This window comes from Heptranchias perlo, chromosome 34 (assembly GCF_035084215.1).
Source record: "Heptranchias perlo isolate sHepPer1 chromosome 34, sHepPer1.hap1, whole genome shotgun sequence".
Classification (NCBI taxonomy): Eukaryota; Metazoa; Chordata; class Chondrichthyes; order Hexanchiformes; family Hexanchidae; genus Heptranchias; species Heptranchias perlo.
In genome coordinates, this window is record NC_090358.1 from 16,634,119 (window position 1) to 16,655,608 (window position 21,490).

At 38.0% G+C, this 21,490-nt stretch overlaps 1 protein-coding gene across 4 annotated transcripts in view; it reads left to right on the top strand.

Moving 5' to 3' along the window:
- znf280d (zinc finger protein 280D) overlaps positions 1 to 18,775 on the top strand; it is a 100,422-nt gene extending 81,647 nt beyond the window's left edge. For 3 of the 4 annotated variants that reach the window (XM_067971520.1, XM_067971522.1, XM_067971523.1), the window contains 6 exons: positions 1,716 to 1,778; positions 3,218 to 3,339; positions 5,116 to 5,146; positions 13,571 to 13,619; positions 14,727 to 14,788; positions 14,974 to 18,775. In XM_067971520.1, the coding sequence (XP_067827621.1) occupies positions 1,716 to 1,778; positions 3,218 to 3,339; positions 5,116 to 5,146; positions 13,571 to 13,619; positions 14,727 to 14,788; positions 14,974 to 15,724 (1,078 nt within the window). In that variant the 3' untranslated portion in view covers positions 15,725 to 18,775. The remainder of the gene's footprint in view (positions 1 to 1,715; positions 1,779 to 3,217; positions 3,340 to 5,115; positions 5,147 to 13,570; positions 13,620 to 14,726; positions 14,789 to 14,973) is intronic. The other variant, XM_067971521.1, reaches the window with a different exon arrangement.
- Positions 18,776 to 21,490: the final 2,715 nt, after the last annotated feature.

Here is a 21,490-nt window from a genome sequence, read left to right on the forward strand (position 1 = left end):
TCTCATATTCTATTTTCTCCCTCTTTATCAATTTTTTGGTCATCCTTTGCTGGTTTCTAAAACTCTCCCAATCCTCAGGCTTACTACTCTTATTGGCAACATTATACGCCTCTTCTTTTAATCTAATACTATCCTTAACTTCTTTAGTTAGCCACTGATAGATCATTTTTCCCATGGAGTTTTTATTCCTCAATGGAATGTATATTCATTGAGAATTATGAAATATTTCTTTAAATGTTCGTCATTGCTTATCTACTGTCATATCTTTTAATCTAATTTCCCAATTAACTGTAGCCAATTCACCCTCATACCTATGTAATTGGCTTTGTTTAAGTTTAGGACTCCAGTTTCGGACATAAGTACGTCACTCTCGAACTCAATATAAAATTCTATCATATTGTGATCATTCTGCCCATAGGATCCCTTGCTATGAAATTACTAATTAACCCTGTCTCATTACACAAGACAAGATCTAAAATAGCCTGCTCCTTGGTTGGTTCCACGACATATTGTTCTAGGAAACTGTCTCAAATGCATTCCATGAACTCGTCCTCCAAACTACTTTTGCCAATTTGATTTGCCCAGTCTATATGAAGATTAAAATCCCCCATGATTATTGCATTACCTTTGTTACAAGCTCCTCTTATTTCTTGAATAATACTCTGACCAACAGTATAACAACTGTTAAGGGGCCTATAGACTACTCGCACCAGTGTTTTCTGCCCTTGTTTTTTCTTATCTCCACCCATACTGATTCTACTTCCTGATCTTCCGAGCCAAGATCCTTTCTCACTACTGTCTTTATATCATCCTTTATTATCAGGGCTATTTCCCCCCCACCTTTTCCATTTTGTCTGTCTTTTCGAAAAGTCAAGTACCCTGGAATATTGATTCCTAACATTCTAATATTCCTAGTTGGATATGGAGCAAGGATCATGCACTGACACAGTTATCATATTGATAGGCCTCTGCAGATTGAGGTCATCAATCAGTCTAACTCAGGTCACACACCAAGACATTGTTTACTAAACGCAAGATCACAACTGTTCTTCTGTGCATAGTTTCCAACAATTTTTATAATCTCCTCATCATGGTGGCAGGTAAGTGGCCAGAGCCACAGCAATAAATATAGGTTCTACAATTTTGCTTTTAATTTAAAAAAAATGTATGTTGGGGTTAAGTGAAAATCTCATCAGAGCTGCATAAAAGTGACGTTCATGAACTTTGCTAATAATTGTGTATTGTCATATAGCTTGATTGTACCTTCTTTTATGTCCCCTGCAATGTTCAATGTAGATTGTTTTTACTAACTTTCTCAGTTTTTTGGGGGTTCAATTTTTCCTACTGACTTTCTCCCTTTTTTTATATACTAAAAATCAAATCGAAAACAAACAAAAAAAAACCCCTGGTTTTTAAATTGGTAAAAACAGACTTTAATGATCTGCACCCATATTAGGAATCAGCTGCTGACAAACTGAAAAGTTCCTATATATCCCATATATATACAATCTATATTATGTTAATTTCTGTGTTCATATATAATATGTTTATGTTTAAAATTTTACTATGTACTTGTGTAACATTTACTTTATTAAAGTATATTAAGTTTTCTTTATAATTTCACTAATGTACAATTGATAAATCTAAGCAGTGGATTATCATCTGGAAGTGTACACAAATCATTGCTCTCTTTTAATAACCATTGTGTTTTGCAGCTTTCATACTGTTCCAAGTAAAAAGAAATTTTGGATGTTCAGAGAATATTCAAACAAACTGAGGTAGGAAATGCAGTATAACTTCAAGCCTAAATATACCATTGAGAAAATGTTACTCGGAATATTAACCCTCCATTTGCCACACTTTAAAAAAAACTAGTAGTTTGTTTCTGATGAGTAAAGCATGTGTAAAGGGTGATCCTATTAGTTCAGTGATGGAGCAGATATTAGATGGATGCCGATAAAAATGGTGGACTCTTTGTTGATGGTACCTCTGCATAAAAATTGGCTATCACCCCATCTGAAGAAAAACAGTAACTTAGTTAATGCTATTAAATACAAGCAAAATGGGATAGTGAGTGGACAATTGCTGTGTTAACTTGCACAGAGAGGACTAAATCAGTAACTGTCAAGAAAGATTGATTGTGACGTTGTCCACTGACTTCTACTGTGTAAGGGTCACAACCTTTCTTCAGTTAAAAACACAACTCATCAGTTTAGTAATTGCTTCTGTTTTGTGCAGAAGCAAACAAGTGGCAAAGATGGCTGAAGCTGTTAGCAGATATGGGGAAGACTTCAATTAATTTCACTCCCATTTGTCATTGACTGCTTCAGTGTACTACTAAGCTTGTTTCCACTCAGTTATGGAATATTGCAATGAAGTTTGGTAGGCTTTAGCAAAAATATATCTTGTGCTTTGGACTCTCAAGTCTAAAGCCATGTAGAGCATAAGGGTAGCCATCCTACCCACCAGGCCCCACTCTCCCCAGCATCCATGAAAGCTGGCTTGTCAGTTCTTCACAAAATTATGACTTCAGCAGCACAAGAGATATTAGCACAAGACAGAGCGCCATGTTTACGCGTCAAGAACTACTGCTCAGCATTCAGTCCAAAACGTTTGCACAGAGTAGCAGTGGTGAGTTTCAGCTCATAACTTCTGTATGTGGAATTCTCCTGGCAAGCAGTGTTGTTGCTTGGAACTCTGTTCCTTATGTGCAGTTGTTTAATGTTGAGTTAATGGTCATGTTGTGGACTACGATTGTTGGAACATGCATCTGGGTATGAGAAATCTGTGATTAGCCCAATGGCCCCAGTTTGATTTCTATTAGTATCTCTATCCACTACCAGATTCAAATTTGTGAGATCTGCCCTTACTATAATTCTCTCTGCCTTTATCCTATTGTCATACCACCTTAATAGAATGAAAACAAAAGCGGAGAACTTGATTCACATCTAGAATCTCACAAGTGCAAGACAGCCCCAGGGTTGCTAAATTAGGTACTACGTGGTAACAAGTGCCCAATTGTAAACTCAAACTGTTCTGTTGAAATTATATTTTCTGTCAGCTCGTCCATGCTTTTAAGAGGCTTTACAAAAGCAAATGCCCCAGACCATTCAAACTGCCAAATATTGTGTGCTGACAAGTAATACCTGTCACAAAATTGATATAAATTAAAAACTTATTTTCGCAGAGCAAACAACTGTACTTTATATTGTTTCAGAGGTATCAAACTGGTGTGTGCTAGCTGTCCATTTGAGGTAGATGTTACTGGCTCAGATGATATGGCAAAACATCTTGATCGAAACAAGTTCCATGCCTGTCGTATTGTTTCAGAGTCCAGTGGTAAGTGAAAAAACTATGATTAAATGAAGTCAAATTTAAAGAGCTGTTGTTACGATCAGTACTTGTTTCCCAAAACCAGATGCTTACAGAGTTATCGTCAGCAGTTTTTGGCTTTGCCTTTCTGTTTAATTTGCTTTTTAAAAAAAGAAAATCTGTATTTTGTTTAAACAGTTGTTGTCTGGCATACTGGAGTAGATTTTGTCTTTGTGTGCTCGTGTAAAATGGGTGATAGCGAATTGGCAGCCTGATTGACTTGAATGGAAATAAAAATCAGGAGTTTGTAAAATGGGCTACCGATTCGCTATCACCCATTTTACATTATTGCACAAAGTCAAAATATCCCATTGTCTTGGATGAGTTACCGATCCAGATAATATAAGGGAATGGAATTCACATCAGAGAAAATCATTAACCCCAGTGTTACTTCAGCTTCAACCATCTGTGTTAGTTTAATGCTTTCACAACTTTAAGGTCAGTCACTCTCACAAGCCAATGTCCATATTATGTCATCAGCCTTTGTTTTTAAACAAAAATATTGAAGAAGCACAACAGGTTAATATGCAGAATGATATTAAAGTTAATATTTGTTTGTAATTCTTTTCATAGTGATAGTGATCGTGACTACTGATAGTGACTAGCTCTGTAAATCTGTAAGTCGTAAATGTATTTTCCTTTTTTGAAAGGAAAATGCCTGTTACTGACATCATATGTTTGTCATGTTTATATTTATCTTTTGTAGTGAGGAGTTCTGTGCAGAATTCTTGTAGTGGCAGCTGTGATTCTGCTATTTGGTTTTCACAGCTAAAATAAAATCTCATCCTACGATCCTCAGTGAAATAGCTATTATAGAATAAAACCTATGCAATTAATTCTGTATTCCCAAGTGGGCCTATACAATTTTTAATTTTTAAGAAAAGTCACAAAGAACATTTTGATATTCAGTTCTAGAATTACACCCTTGCACTACTTCGTGCTAATTACACTAACAGTTGCATAATGGTACTTTCTTTTCCGGGTTTCTCCAGCCTTCTCCTGGAGGCAATAATTTATGCTGGCGTATAGTCCACCAGCAGCCCATGGATATCCCATTTAAGTGACTGTACTTGATACGTAAACTGGACAGTGAGTGTCATCAAGCTGTTTAACCGTGGGGTGCATTGCATTTGAGCTCAATCAAGCCCTCACCTACATCCACTCACATAGTTGTCACAACTGTCACTGGATCTCAATGAGCAAGAACCCTGGCTTTTCCCCCCTCTCCCTATCCTGGGGACAGTGAGTCACCCTGGCTGAGATCAGCTAGCTTAACTGGGCCATTTCTTGTTCGTGTGGTTCATTATTCTGGCATGTAGTGCATTGGGCTATCGTGAAGCTCCAAGCAAATTGTATTTTTAAAATTTTATCTTAATTTTAAAAACTTGCCATTTCTCCTAGTTGTGCCTTGCAGGATAGCTAGGGTAAACAAGCTGATTGTGAACACAGTTTCAGGTGGGAGAGGGAGAAAGCAAAGAAGGGTACAAATAAAGACTGAAAATATAAGTAAGACTGGAAAAGACAGGATACATGGTGAAACATTCAAAAATACTGTCTATCTGGATAGCAAAAAAATGGAGAGAAAAGCGATTACTTTATTGGGGGTGATGATGAATTGTGAACTTGACCAGCTTAGTTCAATAATTTGTCTTGTATCCAAGTCCACTTGTTGATAGCAAACCAGTTCTTCACAGGAGCTGGAGAGGAATACTCTTTATATAATTCTGATTCTTTTTCTTACAGCTTCCTGTGCTGTTGACAATAATATGTTCAAGTAAGTATGCTTTCTCTTCAATATTCTTTGGAAGCCTTAAATAATTTTGAAGACGACATTTTCACTGTGATGTTGCTAGGAGGTACATAAATGTGATGTGGATTGGATAACCCTTAGATTAAGCCCTCCCCATATGATGCATTATGTAGAGCAATGATATTTTGCACAAAACAAACATTTGCCTCATAGATCAGTGTTGTTTGAAAGTTTGTTTTGCATATCTATGTATCACAGTTGATACATAGACTAAAAGCTGATATAAATCACCAGGGCCTGACAATCCGCATCCCAGAGTACTAAAAGAGGTAGCCGTGGAAATAGTGGATGCATTGGTTGTCATCTTCCAAAATTCTATAGATTATGGAACAGTTCCCGCAGATTGGAGGATGGCAAATGTAACCCCACTATTTAAAAAAGGAGGGAGAGAGAAAACAGGGAACTACAGACCGGTTAGCCTAACATCAGTAGTAGGGAAAATGCTAGAGTCTATTATAAAGGATGTGATAACAGGACACTTAGAAAATATCAACAGGATTAGACAAAGTCAACATGGATTTATGAAAGGGAAATAGTGTTTGACAAACCTACTGGAGTTTTTTGAGAATGTAACTGTTAGAATAGATATGGGAGAACCAGTGGATGTGGTTTATTTGAATTTTCAGAAGGCCTTTGATAAAGTCCCACATAAGAGATTAGTATGCAAAACTATGCACACGGGATTGGTGGTAATATACTGGCATGGATTGAAAATTGGTTAACAGACAGGAAACAGAAAGTAGGAATAAATTAGTCTTTTTCGGGGTGGCAGGCAGTGACTGGTAGGGTACCGCAGAGATCAGTGCTTGGGCTCCAGCTATTCACAATATATATCAATGATTTGGATGAGGGAACCAAATGTAATATTTCCAAGTTTGCTGACGACACAAAACTAGGTGGGATTGTGAGTTGTGAGGAGGATGCAAAGAGGCTTCAAGGCGATTTAGACAAGTTGAGTGAGTGGGCAGATGCAGTATAACGTGGATAAATGTGAAGTTATCCACTTTGGAAGGAAAAACAGAAAGGCAGAGTATTATTTAAATAGATTGGGAAATGTTGACGTACAAAGGGACCTGGGTGTCCTTGTACACCAGTCACTGAAAGCAAACATGCAGGTGCAGCAAGTAGTTAGGAAGGCAAATGGTATGGTGGCCTTCATTGCAAGAGGATTTGAGTACAGGAGCAAGGATATCTTACTGCAGTTACACAAGGCCTTGGTGAGACCACACCTGGAGTATTGTGTGCAGTTTTGGTCTCCTTACCTAAGAAAGGATATACTTGCCATAGAGGGAGTGCAGCGAAGGTTCACCAGACTGATTCCTGGGATGGCAGGACTGTCGTATGAGGAGAGATTGGGTTGACTAGGCCTGTATTCACTAGAATTTAGAAGAATGAGAGGGGATCTCATTGAAATGTATAAAATTCTGACAGGGCTAGACAGACTGGATGCAGGGAGGATGTTTCCTCTGGCTGGGGGGGTTCCAGAACAAGGGGTCACAGTTTCAGGATATGGGGTAGGATGTTTAGGACTGAGATGAGGAGAAATTTCTTCACTCAGAGGGTAGTGAACCTGTGGAATTCTCTACCACAGAAGGCTGTGGAGGCCAAGTCACTGAATATATTTAAGAAGGAGATAGATTTCTAGACACAAAAGGCATCAAAGGGTATGGAGAGAGAGCAGGAATATGGTATTGAGATAGAGGATTGGCCATGATCATATTGAATGGTGGAGCAGGCTCGAAGGGCTGAATGGTCTACTCCTGCTCCTATTTTCTATGTTTCTATGTGTCTAGCATTCACAATTTTGACTCGTGGAATATGTATTAGTATGCAAAATTCATTATTTTCTTTCTGATTAGAAGCAACTGGGCTCCCTTTTTCTATATGGAAATCTTTTGCAGGGTTGATGCACTGGATTAAAAACCAGTAGTATATAGGAACATAAGAAATAGGAGCAGGAGTAGGCCAATCGGCCCCTCGAGCCTGCTCCGCCATTCAATAAGATCATGGCTGATCTGATCCTAACCTCAAATCTAAATTCATGTCCAATTTCCTGCCCGCTCCCCGTAACCCCTAATTCCCTTTACTTCTAGGAAGCTGTCTATTTCTGTTTTAAATTTATTTAATGATGTAGCTTCCACAGCTTCCTGGGGCAGCAAATTCCACAGACCTACTACCCTCTGAGTGAAGAAGTTTCTCCTCATCTCAGTTTTGAAAGTGCAGCCCCTTATTCTAAGATTATGCCCCCTAGTTCTAGTTTCACCCATCCTTGGGAACATCCTTACCGCATCCACCCGATCAAGCCCCTTCACAATCTTATATGTTTCAATAAGATCGCCTCTCATTCTTCTGAACTCCAATGAGTAGAGTCCCAATCTACTCAACCTCTCCTCATATGTCCGCCCCCTCATCCCCGGGATTAACCGAGTGAACCTTCTTTGTACTGCCTCGAGAGCAAGTATGTCTTTTCTTAAGTATGGAGACCAAAACTGTATGTCAAATATGTCAAATGTAAATACATTTTTCGCGTTTATTATATATGTCGTCTAATTTGGTCAGATTATTACATTGTTTTATAACTCATGTAAGGTTTAAGAAGTTTCAGGAATGATTGAAGCTAGCATTTAAATGTGTTGAGAGATGCTTACCTATTTCTTTATAAACTATTCTCCTGTGTGCTTTTTATATGAATGTAAATCAATCTCCTGCCTTGTAGCACATATCTTTGAGTTAGTGAAGCAGTTCTCCTCCCCGGAGGTCTGCACTTCCAGGTATCCATTTGTACCCAGAGCAGCCCAAGTGACCTGTGCGATGGGACAGCATATGGGTGCCAATCCAGAGGTACCCAGGCATGAAGAGTTAATATCAGCTGACAGCGCACAGTTAATTTATTTTTAGATTCACTATAAGCACTATATTTATACAGTGAAAAGTTTGCGGGAGTGGTAGGAACTGCAACATTTGCAGGAAAATTGAAATTGTGCCTTACGTTCTGAGCCCCATTTACTTGTTTGAGAGTCAACATTATTCACAATAAAAAATTTTGCCAGTTGGACTCTCCTGTAAAAAGTGCAACAATATTTTTCTTCTGAGTATAAGTAGTTGTGCAATACTTGCCAAATTTTAAGCTCAATTTTGATTTCATGTTGCTAAGCTGCAGTTGCAATTTATTATTTGATGCTGATGAGTCCATATGGATTTTTTCTAAAGAATTAGAACATTCCATTTGAAGTGATTGTTGGTACTGCTATGGTCTATCTTCCAGTTGGAATAAGCTCTGAGCTCAAGCAGGTTTTGTTCCATACCTCTGCACAAGTGTATTAACTCTCCTATATTCACGATCTCCCTCTGTGAGGACTGTGCCAGTAATGCCTTGCATCTTTCCTGCTTTCTCTGAGCGGACACAATGCGATTGACGCTGGACTATTTCTCGATCTATAACAGTTGTAAAAATTGGTGCATTTACATTGATGGGTATATAGTATTAACGGGGGCTTTCACTTCCACTGTGGATACTGGGATAGGCCCATCTCCATAGCTGTAGTGGAAACATCCACAAATCCCAGACCAGATTGGCTGTGTAGAGGGAAAGAGAAAGAAAGATTAAAAGGACGGGGAAAAAAGGATGAGTGACAAGAGAAAAATACATTAATATCATTTAATTCTCCCTTGCAGCCTCATAATGGGTGCAGTTTGCAACTTTTAATCACAGTTATTGTTTTGGCATGATTCAGCTCCTCAGGTACACAGCTCATGACTGAAAATCTCACACTAAGTATTTGGCCGATGTTGACAGCTCTGATATTGCATAACATGTTAAATACAGGCATCCACTTCGTAAAGATTTAGGTTATGACTGTTTCACAGCATTTACCAGTTCGGTTCCATTTTACCTAAATTTCTGGATACAGTGCCATTCATCGCCGTTCATCGTCGCTGGGTCAAAATCCTGGAACTCCCTCCCTAACAGCACTGTGGGAGAACCTTCTCCACACGGACTGCAGCGGTTCAAGAAGGCAGCTCACCACCACCTTCTCAAGGTCAATTAGGGATGGGCAATAAATGCTGCCCTTGCCAGCGACGCCCACATCCCATGAATGAATACATTTTAAAAATCATATCAATCCATGAGAGGAGCGGAACCAACCAGACAACATTTGTAACAAAGTCATGGATGTGTTGTCCAGTTAGATTGAAGAGTTGTATAGTTGTTGCACTTTAGTGGTTTATTTTTACAACACTACCTGATGTGAGCTATTTTTTAAAAAAAGGTCAAAAGGAAGGAGAAATTATGGAGGACTACAGTCATTGTGCACGTTGATTAGGCTATTATGCCATTAGAGCCTTCATGGTATATGAATATTCCAGAGGTTGTGCAGGAGAATGGGCCTTCATTATTGGACTGTAAATTCAGCTGATAATTACCTTCACGTGAGAGCTTGAGGCACTTTTGATGCCCCACATGTCTTTATGTGAAGTACTTAACTTCTCTCCAGAGGATTTTTATCTGCCATCTTGAAGAACATCTTGCTCACAGAAACTAAAGCTAAAAATTATGGGCAGCTCTCGCCTCACCAGTTGTTTACTTTTTCCAACTTATTATTGAGGTATCTTAAATTTATAGAATTGTGACTCTAAATATTACACCAATATATTTAAATTTTGTCTGTGCAAGCAGGTGACCCAATGCTAAGTTCAGGTAATAGAGCTATGCTCCTGGCTTCAACAACAACTTGCATTTATATAGTTAAAAAGAGGAGAAATTGGAAAGGCAAGTGCTCAGGATGGTCTTAGATCATGCTTTGTGACAGTGCACATTGACCCTTTAATTTGCTGTGCAACGAGCTTAAAGTAGGTTATTGCCATTGTGCAAAAGTGTAAATGATCACAACAAGCCATAATTCTCAAGCTCTGACTATACTGTAAATGCTGCATTGAATGATAATACCTCATCCATGAGTCTGTTACACTAACTAAGTGGCAACTTTTATACTCCATGTTTGCAAAGAAAGTAAGTTGCAAATGTTACATAAACTAAGCTGAACAATGCACCATTATTTTAGATTTTAAACAGAATAATAGAAACCTGTATTCAAATATATTAGTATCAGAAATTTGTCATTTAGGCCATAATGATTAATAATAGCGAGGCTGTGATGAGCATGGCTATTTCATTCTGTCTTTGCATTTAACATTTAGGAAGGATATGCGCATGATGAAGTACATTTGGGGATTCTAATTCCCTGTCCTGAAAATGGCTTGAAAGTATCATTTATTGTGTTTTGATTTTGTTTTTCCTCATTATTTTGCTGATATTAATGATTTGTACTGCTAATTACCTGTAGGATATGATAATCTGCCTGATAATAAAGCAGCAGTTTAGAACAACAGATGTGGTTTGAGTAAATTTTATTATACAGCTTTGTATCATAAATCAGGCTGTTTTAAAGTAGCTAATGGGAAAAGATTGTGAAGTAATACCAATAGGACTGCTGCTTGCTGTAAATGTAGTGAAATCATTAAAGAAAGTTAACTTTATTATTCATCCATAGAGATGGCTTAAAATAAATTGCAGAGGTAGGGTTGGTTAGAACTATGTTTCTTAGAGTCGACATCCAACTGGAAAACCAATTTGTTACTAAATTAGTGATCCATACATCATGTTTGGGCATTACCAAAGTACTGTTCTCAATGATAAAATCAATGTATCTGTTTATTATGCTTAATGTAATATGTAGTGGCCGAAAAGAGCAACAATTTAAGCTCACAGGGTCATGAATCATGCAATAAATGATCAATAACTGGGTTTCATACTATATAAGTGCTCTTCTTCAGTAGATAAAAATTGACAGTAGTGCACCCTTTGCCAAGAAGATGCAATCACCAGCAATTTCCTTATATTAAAAAAAAGTCTTTCAAAGAATGCATTACTGTTGAAGCAGGTGTTGATCCGATTGTTACATAAAATTAATTTGTAATACCTATCTGTTGAATAGTATATAAGAAATACATTGTTTTCTTTGCAGTTATTAGAACCTGTAACCATTAGCTACTCTATAATGGACTGTATTTGTCTCAGATGTATAGTTATAGTGAATTATTTGCCTGTAGACTGCTAATTAAACAGCAACTTTATGTATTAGCACAACTATGACCAGCAATTTGAAACAGTAAAAATATATAAATGAGAAATAGATTTTTGCAGTAATGCTTACAAATTTAGTTACGTTTTATGCTTGGTGCTTTTAACAATCTCAGACAACCTTATTTAGTAAGTTTGTTTTGCAAATCATCTTAGGAATAAATAGAAACATTGGTGACTGTTAATGTTGTGCATATTATAGAAACACTAAATAGGTAGGGGTAGATGTCTGATAGGACAGGATCAAGTTTTGGCTGTAACCCTGCGGTCAAATAGACTGCAGAAACTCACCATCTAAGCTCATGTGGCCACCCAGGCAAGGACCTGTGCGCACAGAACCTTATTCCCAGCATGAGTCAATGTCTTCAGGAGCAAAGATGAGAAAATTAGATTGCATTTTTTTGTTAGAAAAGCATACAGTAATTTCAGGATCTTGCCTCAGAGTATTCCCTTAAGTATTATGTTTGCTTAATTAAATTGAATTACTGAATGAATGGGCTATGGTACAAAGATTTGCAAGCTGACTATTTTGATCTGACATTCATAGATTTCAGAGAGCCTTTTAAATGGTTTGACAAGCTATAATGTAATTCAACTGTTCGACAGTAGTGATACAAAATTATCTTAAATAATTACGTTGCTCCTGCGTGTTTAAGCAGAGGCAACTGTAAATGTTTGTTTTTTTAGATATTTATTGAACGTAATACATCTCTAACAATGGTGCATTGGTTGATTTTGATATTTTTTGACAGCAGAATTGAAGTAGAGCGTGGGGCTTGAATGGGTTGGAACATAAACGTGACAGTATTCAAATGTATCATATTTATAATCTTTAAGATGTACAAAATGTCCCATGCGTACTGAAGACTGTCACCATTTGAGCTTTTTTATTTTCAGCAGCATCTAGTTTAGAGATAGTAACCTGGTACTAAACTGAATTCAGTGTCATGAAACAATTAGTAATGTAGTGCAAATTCTATTTCCAACGGGACATTATTTTTGGACATGAAGGTGTATCTTGATGACTTGCAGAGCCAAATTGTGTAGAACATTTATAGAGTTTTTTTCAAAATGTGTAACTTACTAGGATTCTTTATCAGAGGTGTATTCATACTATGGTGCTGTTAAAAATGTGATATTGTAAACCTCTGAAAATGAACCCCTTGAAACATTGCTCCATTTTTACCATCAAGTAAACATCAGCTGAAAGTTTAACAATGGAAGCATGCCTCAGGGAACTGTCGATTTGTCAAATATGCTCCCCTTTCCCTTTGCTTTTCAGTTTGGAGATTGTATCCATTTGTCTTTCCAAAACTATTACAATCTAGTTTTTTTTAGATATTGTCTTGCTAAACAAGCGTTTTGTGGAGAAACAGAATTTTTATTTCCTCAGGTAAATAAGGATTCACCTTAAGTGGAAATAATTTTAAAGAAATCAAGAAGGCTCCATGGAGTGAGGATAGTCCCACTGAGCTGGGCAACGGAGGAGAGATGTTGAATGAGGAAAGTGTAGTTAACCATGTCAGGCTGCAGAGAGGTCAAGGAGGGATAAAGCATCATGGTCACAGCCACAGTCATTTGTGACTTTGCTTAGGCCTCTCTGGTGCTGGGGCAGGGTAAGAAAACTGATTGGACAGATTCAAACGGAGTTGTGGGATCGATGGGCACGGATTTAGGAGGTGAGATTACGTTCAACGACGGGAGATTGAAGATGGGGTGGGCAGTAGTTTGCAAGAGCAGAGGGGTCAAAGGTGGGTTTTTGAGGAGGAGGATGATGATGGTGGTTTTGAAAGGGAGATGGGCAGTATCTGAGGGGAAGGAACCATTTACAATGTCTACTGGCATGGGGACCGGGAAGAGAAGTTGGGTGCTCAGCAGTTTAGTTGGAATGGGGCCAAGGGTGTACGACATGGATGAGGAGGAGATGAGCTCAATGAGGGCATGAGGGGAGAGAAACTTGAGAGAGACGGGGTCAAGGAGATCTGGACTATGGATGCATGGCTAAACCAGTTGTGCGCAGGAAAAAAAAGGAGATAGAAGTAAAGAGCTCAGGTCCGGAGCGGCAGCCAAAATCCGCAAATGATTTCTGGTCTGTTTGCATCTGGCCACTAGAATTATCTATCTTAAAATATGTTATTTGCTTTGTCACCGTCATGGAAATTTATGCCTTTATCAGTTTCCTGTCCAATTTTTCGGCCATATCACTTAAAACAATTTCAGAGCTAACAATGTTTCTTTTCACCCAGCAGGGGAAATGAGCATATTTCAACAACTGATGAAATGAAGAAATCTGAGGTAGTTTCAATCATTTTGTAGCCATTACAGTGTATGATCAGAACCGTATGTGCTGCTGAGCAGAATTTTACTTGTGTGAAAAAATGTATTGTAAATGACTATACTATAGCTGATGTGCCCCATTATTAATAACTAAATCCAAAATAAGGGTTCTTCTAAAGGTTTAAATGCAAATATTGACTTGCAGAGCATTGAAAAAAATGTAGGAAATTGCAACAGTTCAGTGCAATTGCCTGTTCCTTAAATGTATAATTGACTTTTAATCTTACAGCATCCTGGGTGAATTTATTTTTCTGGATGCTGCCAGACAGTGGATCCACTGATAAACGTGCTTATTCTCCAGAGAGCCCCTTCCTGTTTTGACACAATTTTACACGTCAAAGATTGACTCAGTCATGCCTGTGACTCAACCATATCAGTCGTATGATGTGGTCTTCTGATTGGCTGGAAAATTAGCCTTTGGAGCTGATTGTTGACCAAAGAAGATAAATCTTCTTGGAATTTGCTCCACCTCCAGAAGGAAGAGGAAAATAGCTGAAGAGGTTACATTAGATAGGGGTTATGGGGAAAGCTACATATAAGGGAGAGCTTGGGGAAGAAGAGAGAAGGAGGAAGAGAGTGACCAGCTGAGCAGAAGTATTTAAAACAAATATTTAAGATGTTTATTTTGCACCTTAGTGTTTGAAATAAAGCAAGAGCTGGCATTTGAGAACCTTCATTCCTGTATTATTAGAGTTCTGTTGTTCCATGTTTCAGAGTCACTGTGTTTAAGCAACCTGATTGTCAGAGTGATGAGCCTATTGGCGACTAAGTTAATAATACACAATGAATCCTTGTGACTTCTGTGCTGAGTATATTCCTCTTAATTCAAAGTTGGTTCATTTGGATTACCTGATGATTCATTTTTTTGGTATTAATTTCCCCCTTTGCTGTATTCTTTACATTGTTAAATTCAAATTATTGAATTATTCAGTTTTTGTCAGATAAAAAATGACTTTAAATTATCAGGAGTAGATTGTATTTCTTTTATCAAATTTGTAGTCAGAAAAGTATTACAGTCTTGTGTTTAAAGCTCTTAAAAGTCTCTCTTTCTGTTCAATCTTTAAGGAGAAACCATCTTCCACCTTAGCTGATGCAGAAAGTTTGGAAATTGATTTATCTTCTGATGGGTAATTGAGATTTTTTTTTAATTGGATGGATTAACACCTTGTCTGTATATAGATAATTTACATTTTGAAAATTCATCATTTTACAATATTCTAAATTGAAAAGGAAAATATATAACTTAAAAGTAAGCTTCCTGGTTGTACTATTCAAAATATGGAATGTCAGTTTTCTTTTCTCTCTTTAACAGAAAGCAGGAGAAGACTGAACAGCCTTTAAAAGCTGAGGTTGAATGTCCATCTGTGGAAGCTGTGCCTTCACCAAATTGTGACAAATTAAGTGATCATCAAGACAAAATAAGCTCCAATGAAAATGTAGAAAGTAATGAAAGCACTGAGCAAACAACAGATGGTCTACCGTCTGAATTGACTACGGAGAAGGAAAGCGACACTGGAGAGACAGTACAGGATGATTCCTCAGACAGAGAACCGGCAGCTGCAAACACTGCTCAAGAACAAGGTTTCAGTTTAGTTAATGATAATGTAGAAATAATACAAGATGAATTTGAGGAAAGCGCTTCTTGTGACGAAACAAAAGATTGCGAGAGCCTTGAGGATACCATGCAGAAACGTAAACAGACAGGGGACGAGGGATTGGATGCAGAAAAATGTACTCAAGACAAGGGTGATGTTGCAAATGTAGAACAGAATAAGGATCCCAAAGAAGATGTTTCTTTTGAGCAGTTTTTTAGGAGCAAAGATGAACCGGAGGCTGTTGGTTCTGATGTGAGTGAGCAGGGCAGCATCCAGCTGGAGCCACTCACTCCTTCTGAGGTTTTAGAGCATGAAGCTACTGAGATTCTACAGAAAGGGAGCGTGGTGACCTCCACTAAGAAAAAGGGAACAGCTACTTCTGAGTATATAGAGGAAAATACTAAAGAGACCAGCCCTGGCGCAATACTAATGAGTTCAGAGCATCTAGAAGAAAATGAGAAGAGCTGAAGTCTTGTGTGGAACATTTGATTATCTTATTGGACTTCATTCGTACAGACACATACGCACCAAGCACACAAACACTTGTACTGTTAAAAGCTTTGATATTCTTACCTTGTTCAGGCTAGAGTTCACATTCCTGACTTAGTCAAAAAAAGAAAAAAAAATAGCTGGTGAATAGAAAAGACTTACAATTCTTTAGAATTCTGTATAAAATTAAGCACCTTTGTATAGGTGTAATCTTGCCAGGCTCTTAGCTTACCTAAGTAAACTTTCAGTGAAAGTGGAATCATTACAAAATATGTGTGATTGTGTCAGTGTGCAGCTGTGCAGAAAAATCTCTGACTTCAGCCATGTACAAGAAGACATAATCCTGCTGTTGCTGTAACCCAGTGCTTATTATTTTAATAGTCTTTGCAGTAGATGTAGACCATTTAGGATGGGTTACATGGTAAACCAAAGTGCAGTTCATCCTTTTATTGTAGAAAATAGGATATGTTGTGTTAAGTAATGCTTTCTTTGTATTGGCATGTATGTTTTGTTGTTCAGCAGTTAATTCTGCTTACAGAGGTAGACATAAAAGGCAAGGACTGCAGAATATGTAACAATGAATGGTTTAAAAAAAACAGTACTTTATAGTGCCAAGCTAACTGTGTGTATGAGGAAGAATAAAGCTGCTTAAAATTATACTGAATATTTTTTTGCTACATATTTGGTAAATAGCTTCAGACATGTACTTTGCTAGTGACTGACAGTGGCTTGCTTTGATGTACAAACAGTTTGTGCAGAAAACAACACAACCCTATTTAAAAATCAAAACTTTAGACTTGAGTCTTTTAGATGTGTCTAATTTTACTTTGTTATAAAGGTTGTTTTATTTTAGTTATGAGTACCAGAAGGATGCATCATAGTTACCAGAATTTGGAAGTGATGTGGATGTAAGAGCACCCTGATGCTGATGGCTATTTTATTCTGCTGCGTGCATTTTGCTAGATACTAGTTGAGTAAAGGAATATAAAATAGCATGCATCAAAACTTGATAAATATAATTTTTACTGATTTTGTTGTCTCATATTTTCATACGGGATAATTTTTTTCAATTTCCCTTCTAAATATTCTTAATTCTCCAAAAAAAAATTACACCACCTGAAAATATTCTTACTTTGTCCATCTGTCAATAAACACAATTTTAATATCTCATTATATAGAACCATTTTTCTTAAAAAGACCTGCAGATTCTAAGCCACAAAGCAATATATAAATCATTTACTAAAAATCTCATTCCTTCTTGTAATTGCATAATAAACACAAGTTGAACAGTTGCACTTTCCACTTCTGAGAAATATAGTTTAAAAATTGTGAACATTTCTTATTTATGTTCTTTGATTAAGATGGAATCTTCCATATTTTCTTTCATTAATATGCATTTGAGAACCCACCTAAAGTGTATAACTGTCATAGTATTCTAGATGCCGTATGACATTAATATGAATCTTTGAGTGGTTTTGTATCTAAAATAGTAATCCAGAAATGTGATGAAATACTTTTGTTTGATCTTTTTCTGCAGACTTTCTAACATATCTCCCAACTTTTTTGTTCCCATGCCATTTGCCTCTATGCATCGTCCTTCCATTGAGAGCACAGTGATTTCCAGCTTGCCGGCTTCCCCTTGACTGCTATCAATGCCTTTCTGTAATTGTGTACCTGGAGGTGTCCTTGTTTATGGTTCTCCCCTTCCCTCCCCCCCAAAAAACTCTTTAAGAGTTATTGGCGTTTACCATGGTGAGTTTTAAGTTTAAAGCAGCTTTGGAATTTGAGCCCCTAACTGCTGGAATATATAATTGGTAGCTTGCTTCACAGTCAGACAGCTGCTTATAGTTCTTCCTTTTAACTATCAGTTACAATTGTAATTACAAGAATAAACCTCTTGCAAGTATACGCTTTAAAAGTTTTGATACCAACGGTATATGGTAAACTGTTATGCCCAGTCCTATTGACTCTTTTATTTAATTGTGCTTTTAGTTTTGAAGTCTATCCTTACAAATACCATCCCAATTCAAAATTAGAGCTCAGTCACTGATGGTGTAAAAGCTGATCTAGTTCAGACTACAGATTTGTGGTTAACACTTAATTACAGTTTTTTTAAAAAGCAAGGTAGGTGAAATCAAGAGCAAATGTTCCCATGCCGTTCGTGCCAGGCTTCTTCAAAATGTTACATTTTTTCTTTCAAAAAATGTTATACAACCTATTGGCTGTGGCATTAGAGGTACTCAGCTGTGTTTTTATTCCATGTGGACACCACTCAAGATTTGTTTGACTGTAGTCCTCCAGGTCCTTGTGGTTTAGCATATGCAGTCTACCTTGTAGGGGAAATGAGAGCTGAAATGCAACCCCATCTGATATCGTTTCCTTTACACAGTTAATTTATAGCAGGGTTGTAAATACTTTTGTTATGTGTTTTAAAATAATTAATTTAGGAATTGTTAGTATTTTACTTTAAGAATAATCTCCATATTTGTATGTTGGAGTTACGTTGATCTTTTATTGCTGTTATACCTCTGAAGTGTAAATTTACTTGTTCCACTCCAGGATACTCGCACTTGAGTTCATGATCTATTCATGGATGTTGGGTATAAAAAGCAACTGTAAACAAAGCAATGTGCAACTGAATAAATGTTATAGATGCCTGTGCTTGCAAATGTTGGCAAATGGACAGATTAGGCAAATTTGCATTATTGGACTAAGCTACGGCTGTCAAAACAGTTTGGACCTCTGTGAAATATATAAAAGTAATAACATTGGTAGTGCACAGTGCAAAGGCTTTTCCTTATAACTTTCAGTGTGACTGTATTTAATGCTGGTTAACTTGGATGAGGAAATATGTTTCCATTGCTGCCATTGCCACTTTTAGTTCTGGAACTGAATTGATTCCTATTCAGAGTAAAGTTACTGTACACAGGGAGGGGTGAAAATAATGGTTTGTATACTTTTCTTCTTGTAGAAGTTAAATGTAACTTTAATGCCAGTGCCTGCAAGCTCAAATAAAGAAAATGCATCTAGTGACTTGTAACTGTGTACTTTTTTGTGTATCTTCGTATTCTTTTACCTCTTTCTGCAATCTTCTCTACTGTTGTCCTAAAGGCAGTGAATCATGGCTGCTGACAGCCCTTCAGTACCTCGCCCAACGAGCCATTCTTCATGTGTGAGCCTGAATTTTGGCACGGTATTTGACTATGGGGACTAACTAAGCCTAACAGCTGAGCATAATCCTGCCCTAATGTGACATCTCCACATAACCCCTTCCCAGCAGGGGTCACTGGATAGTGATCAGAGGCAGGAGCCCTGGCAGATTTTATTCTCTCCTCCTTTGCCACCCCTGCAGCTTGGAAACACTGAAGCAAATTGTAACACCCCCAAATCAGAAAAGTCAGCAAATATCACTTACTGAACCTGAGACCTTCCTGGTCTGTATGACTCAGTGTCACACCATGCAGTGCACTTATCCACTGGGACATTTGGGCTGTCCTATGGCACAGCATGAGGATTGTATTTAAGTTTATTGGTTTTTGAAACTCTTGAATTCTATTTAGTTATAATTAAGCTTGGTATAAACGTGACAAATGGAGTATGTACTTAAGTTTGTTCTATATTTTCCTGCCATCTTAGTAGCATATTTTGTGATTAACAATATTAGTAGAAGGCTAAGTATGTTTTTTGGATCAGCTGGTTGATATTCATAATAGGAACTGTCACTAAAAATGAATCTCAGTATTATTTAATTATTTTCTTTCCAATTTTATAGATTCCCCATACCACTGCCCCTATTTCCTGGCCCAGATCTTTGCCAGCACCAGCAATGTTCAATACCTGCCTACCAGTTTAAATACTTTTATTTCCCCTACCCTCTAAACCAAAGGAGATTGGGAGCTTGTGTAGAAAATTGACTCCTGTACTACAGTCCAATGAACTACAGAACTGTTGTTCTTGAAATGAACCCTGCAGTTTTGTCAGAATTTAGGGGTATTTGTGTTATGCGTCCAGAGTCATTTACTTGTTTTGTGCTTGTGGGATGCTAAGGATAATAGTTCTGGTGAGTGCTGACTGTTGCACTTTATGTGGACACATGAAAGTGTGCATGAATTGAAATTTTGGTGAGTGTTTGCAATTATGAGAAATCAATACCTTTTCTGACATGGTCCTCATGTGAAGTTGGATCTCAGCTAATCCCTTCTGTAACTGCTCCCCAAAAGCTGTGCAAAAGCAGGCCAGGTTCACTGCCTCCATTTTCCTTTCCTGTAGGGAGAAACCTTTTGCGTCACCTCAACTGGATAATCCAGTGCAGATCAGAAATTGTGGATGCAAACTAGTAATGCCATTCAGTGGGCCAATATACAGAACCATTCAGCTGCCCCTTTGATGATAAGTATCTGCAAGACTTTTGTGTTGAAATTTCAGTGCAAAACTGCCCAATTTAACAGTCTGAACAGAAAATATCACTTGGTGATCTAATTTGTGCTGAAGGGAGCTTTTAGTATTACCAGTGACAACCTTGGGTATTGATGTTCTCTGAGACTGGGCAGTTTATTGTTTTTCCAGCAATCATCGGTCCCGTTTAAAACGTCATAAACTTTTTTTTCACTGTTTAATAGCCATCCACCTGGATGAGTTAATATCTTGGAGTGAATGAAATACTTTACAATAAGAAAACAACAACAACTTGCATTTATGGAGCACCTTTAATGTAGAAAAGCACCCCAGATGCTTCACAGAGGCTGAAGGAAAACCAGACACTGAACCGAAAAAGGAATGATTAGGACGGAAGACCAAAAGCTTGGTCAAAGAAATGGATCTTAAGGAGGTTATGGTGGCAGAGGGGCATATGGAGGCAATTCCAGAGAGGGCAATGGTAAGGAGAAGGGGATGCACAAAAAGTCAAGAAGAGAGTTTGTGGGAGTGGGGTGTTTGTGAGGTAGGAGGCCTGGAGGAGGTAACATAGATAGGAAGAGGCAAAGCCATGGAGGGATTTAACACAAGGATGAGAATTTTAAATTTGATCTGAGGGATGGGAGCTGATGTAGGTCAGTGAGGACAGTGGTAATGGGCCAGCGGTCTTGATGCAAGTTAGGATTCTGGCAGCAGAGCTTTAGATGAGCTGAAGATTACAAAGGATGAAAGACTGGCCAAAGGGGTCATTTGAATAATTAAGTCTGGAGGTGACAGACATAAATGAAGTTTCAGTGCCGGTTGGCTGAGGTAAAGATGGAGGTCGAAGTCTTTGTGACGGTGAGGATATGGGGTCACAAATGCTTCTTGGGGTTGAACAGACTACGGTTGTGAACACTCCGATTCAGCCTTAAACTGCTAGAGAGGAGGATGGAATTGGGGCTGAGGGCACAGAGTTTATGCCAGGAGCTGAAAACGATGGCTTCGGTATTCCAAAGGATTAGCTGGATGAAATTACAGCTCATTTAAGACTGATGTCAGACAAGCCTGGCAACAGAGACAGCGGAGGGGTCTGGACAGGTGGTGGAGAGTGGAGCAGGGTGTCATCAGCTTACATGTGAAAGCTGACCCCATGTTTGCAGATGATGTTGCTAAGAGACAGAATGTAGAAGAGGCCACGGATAGATCCTTGGGGGACTTAAGAGGTTACGGTGCATGGTGGAGAGGAATGCCATTGGTAGAGATGCTCTGACTACAGTTGGATAGGTCAGAGTGGAACCAAGTGAGGGCATTCATGCAGAGCTGGACAATGGAGGAGAAGCATTGGAGGAA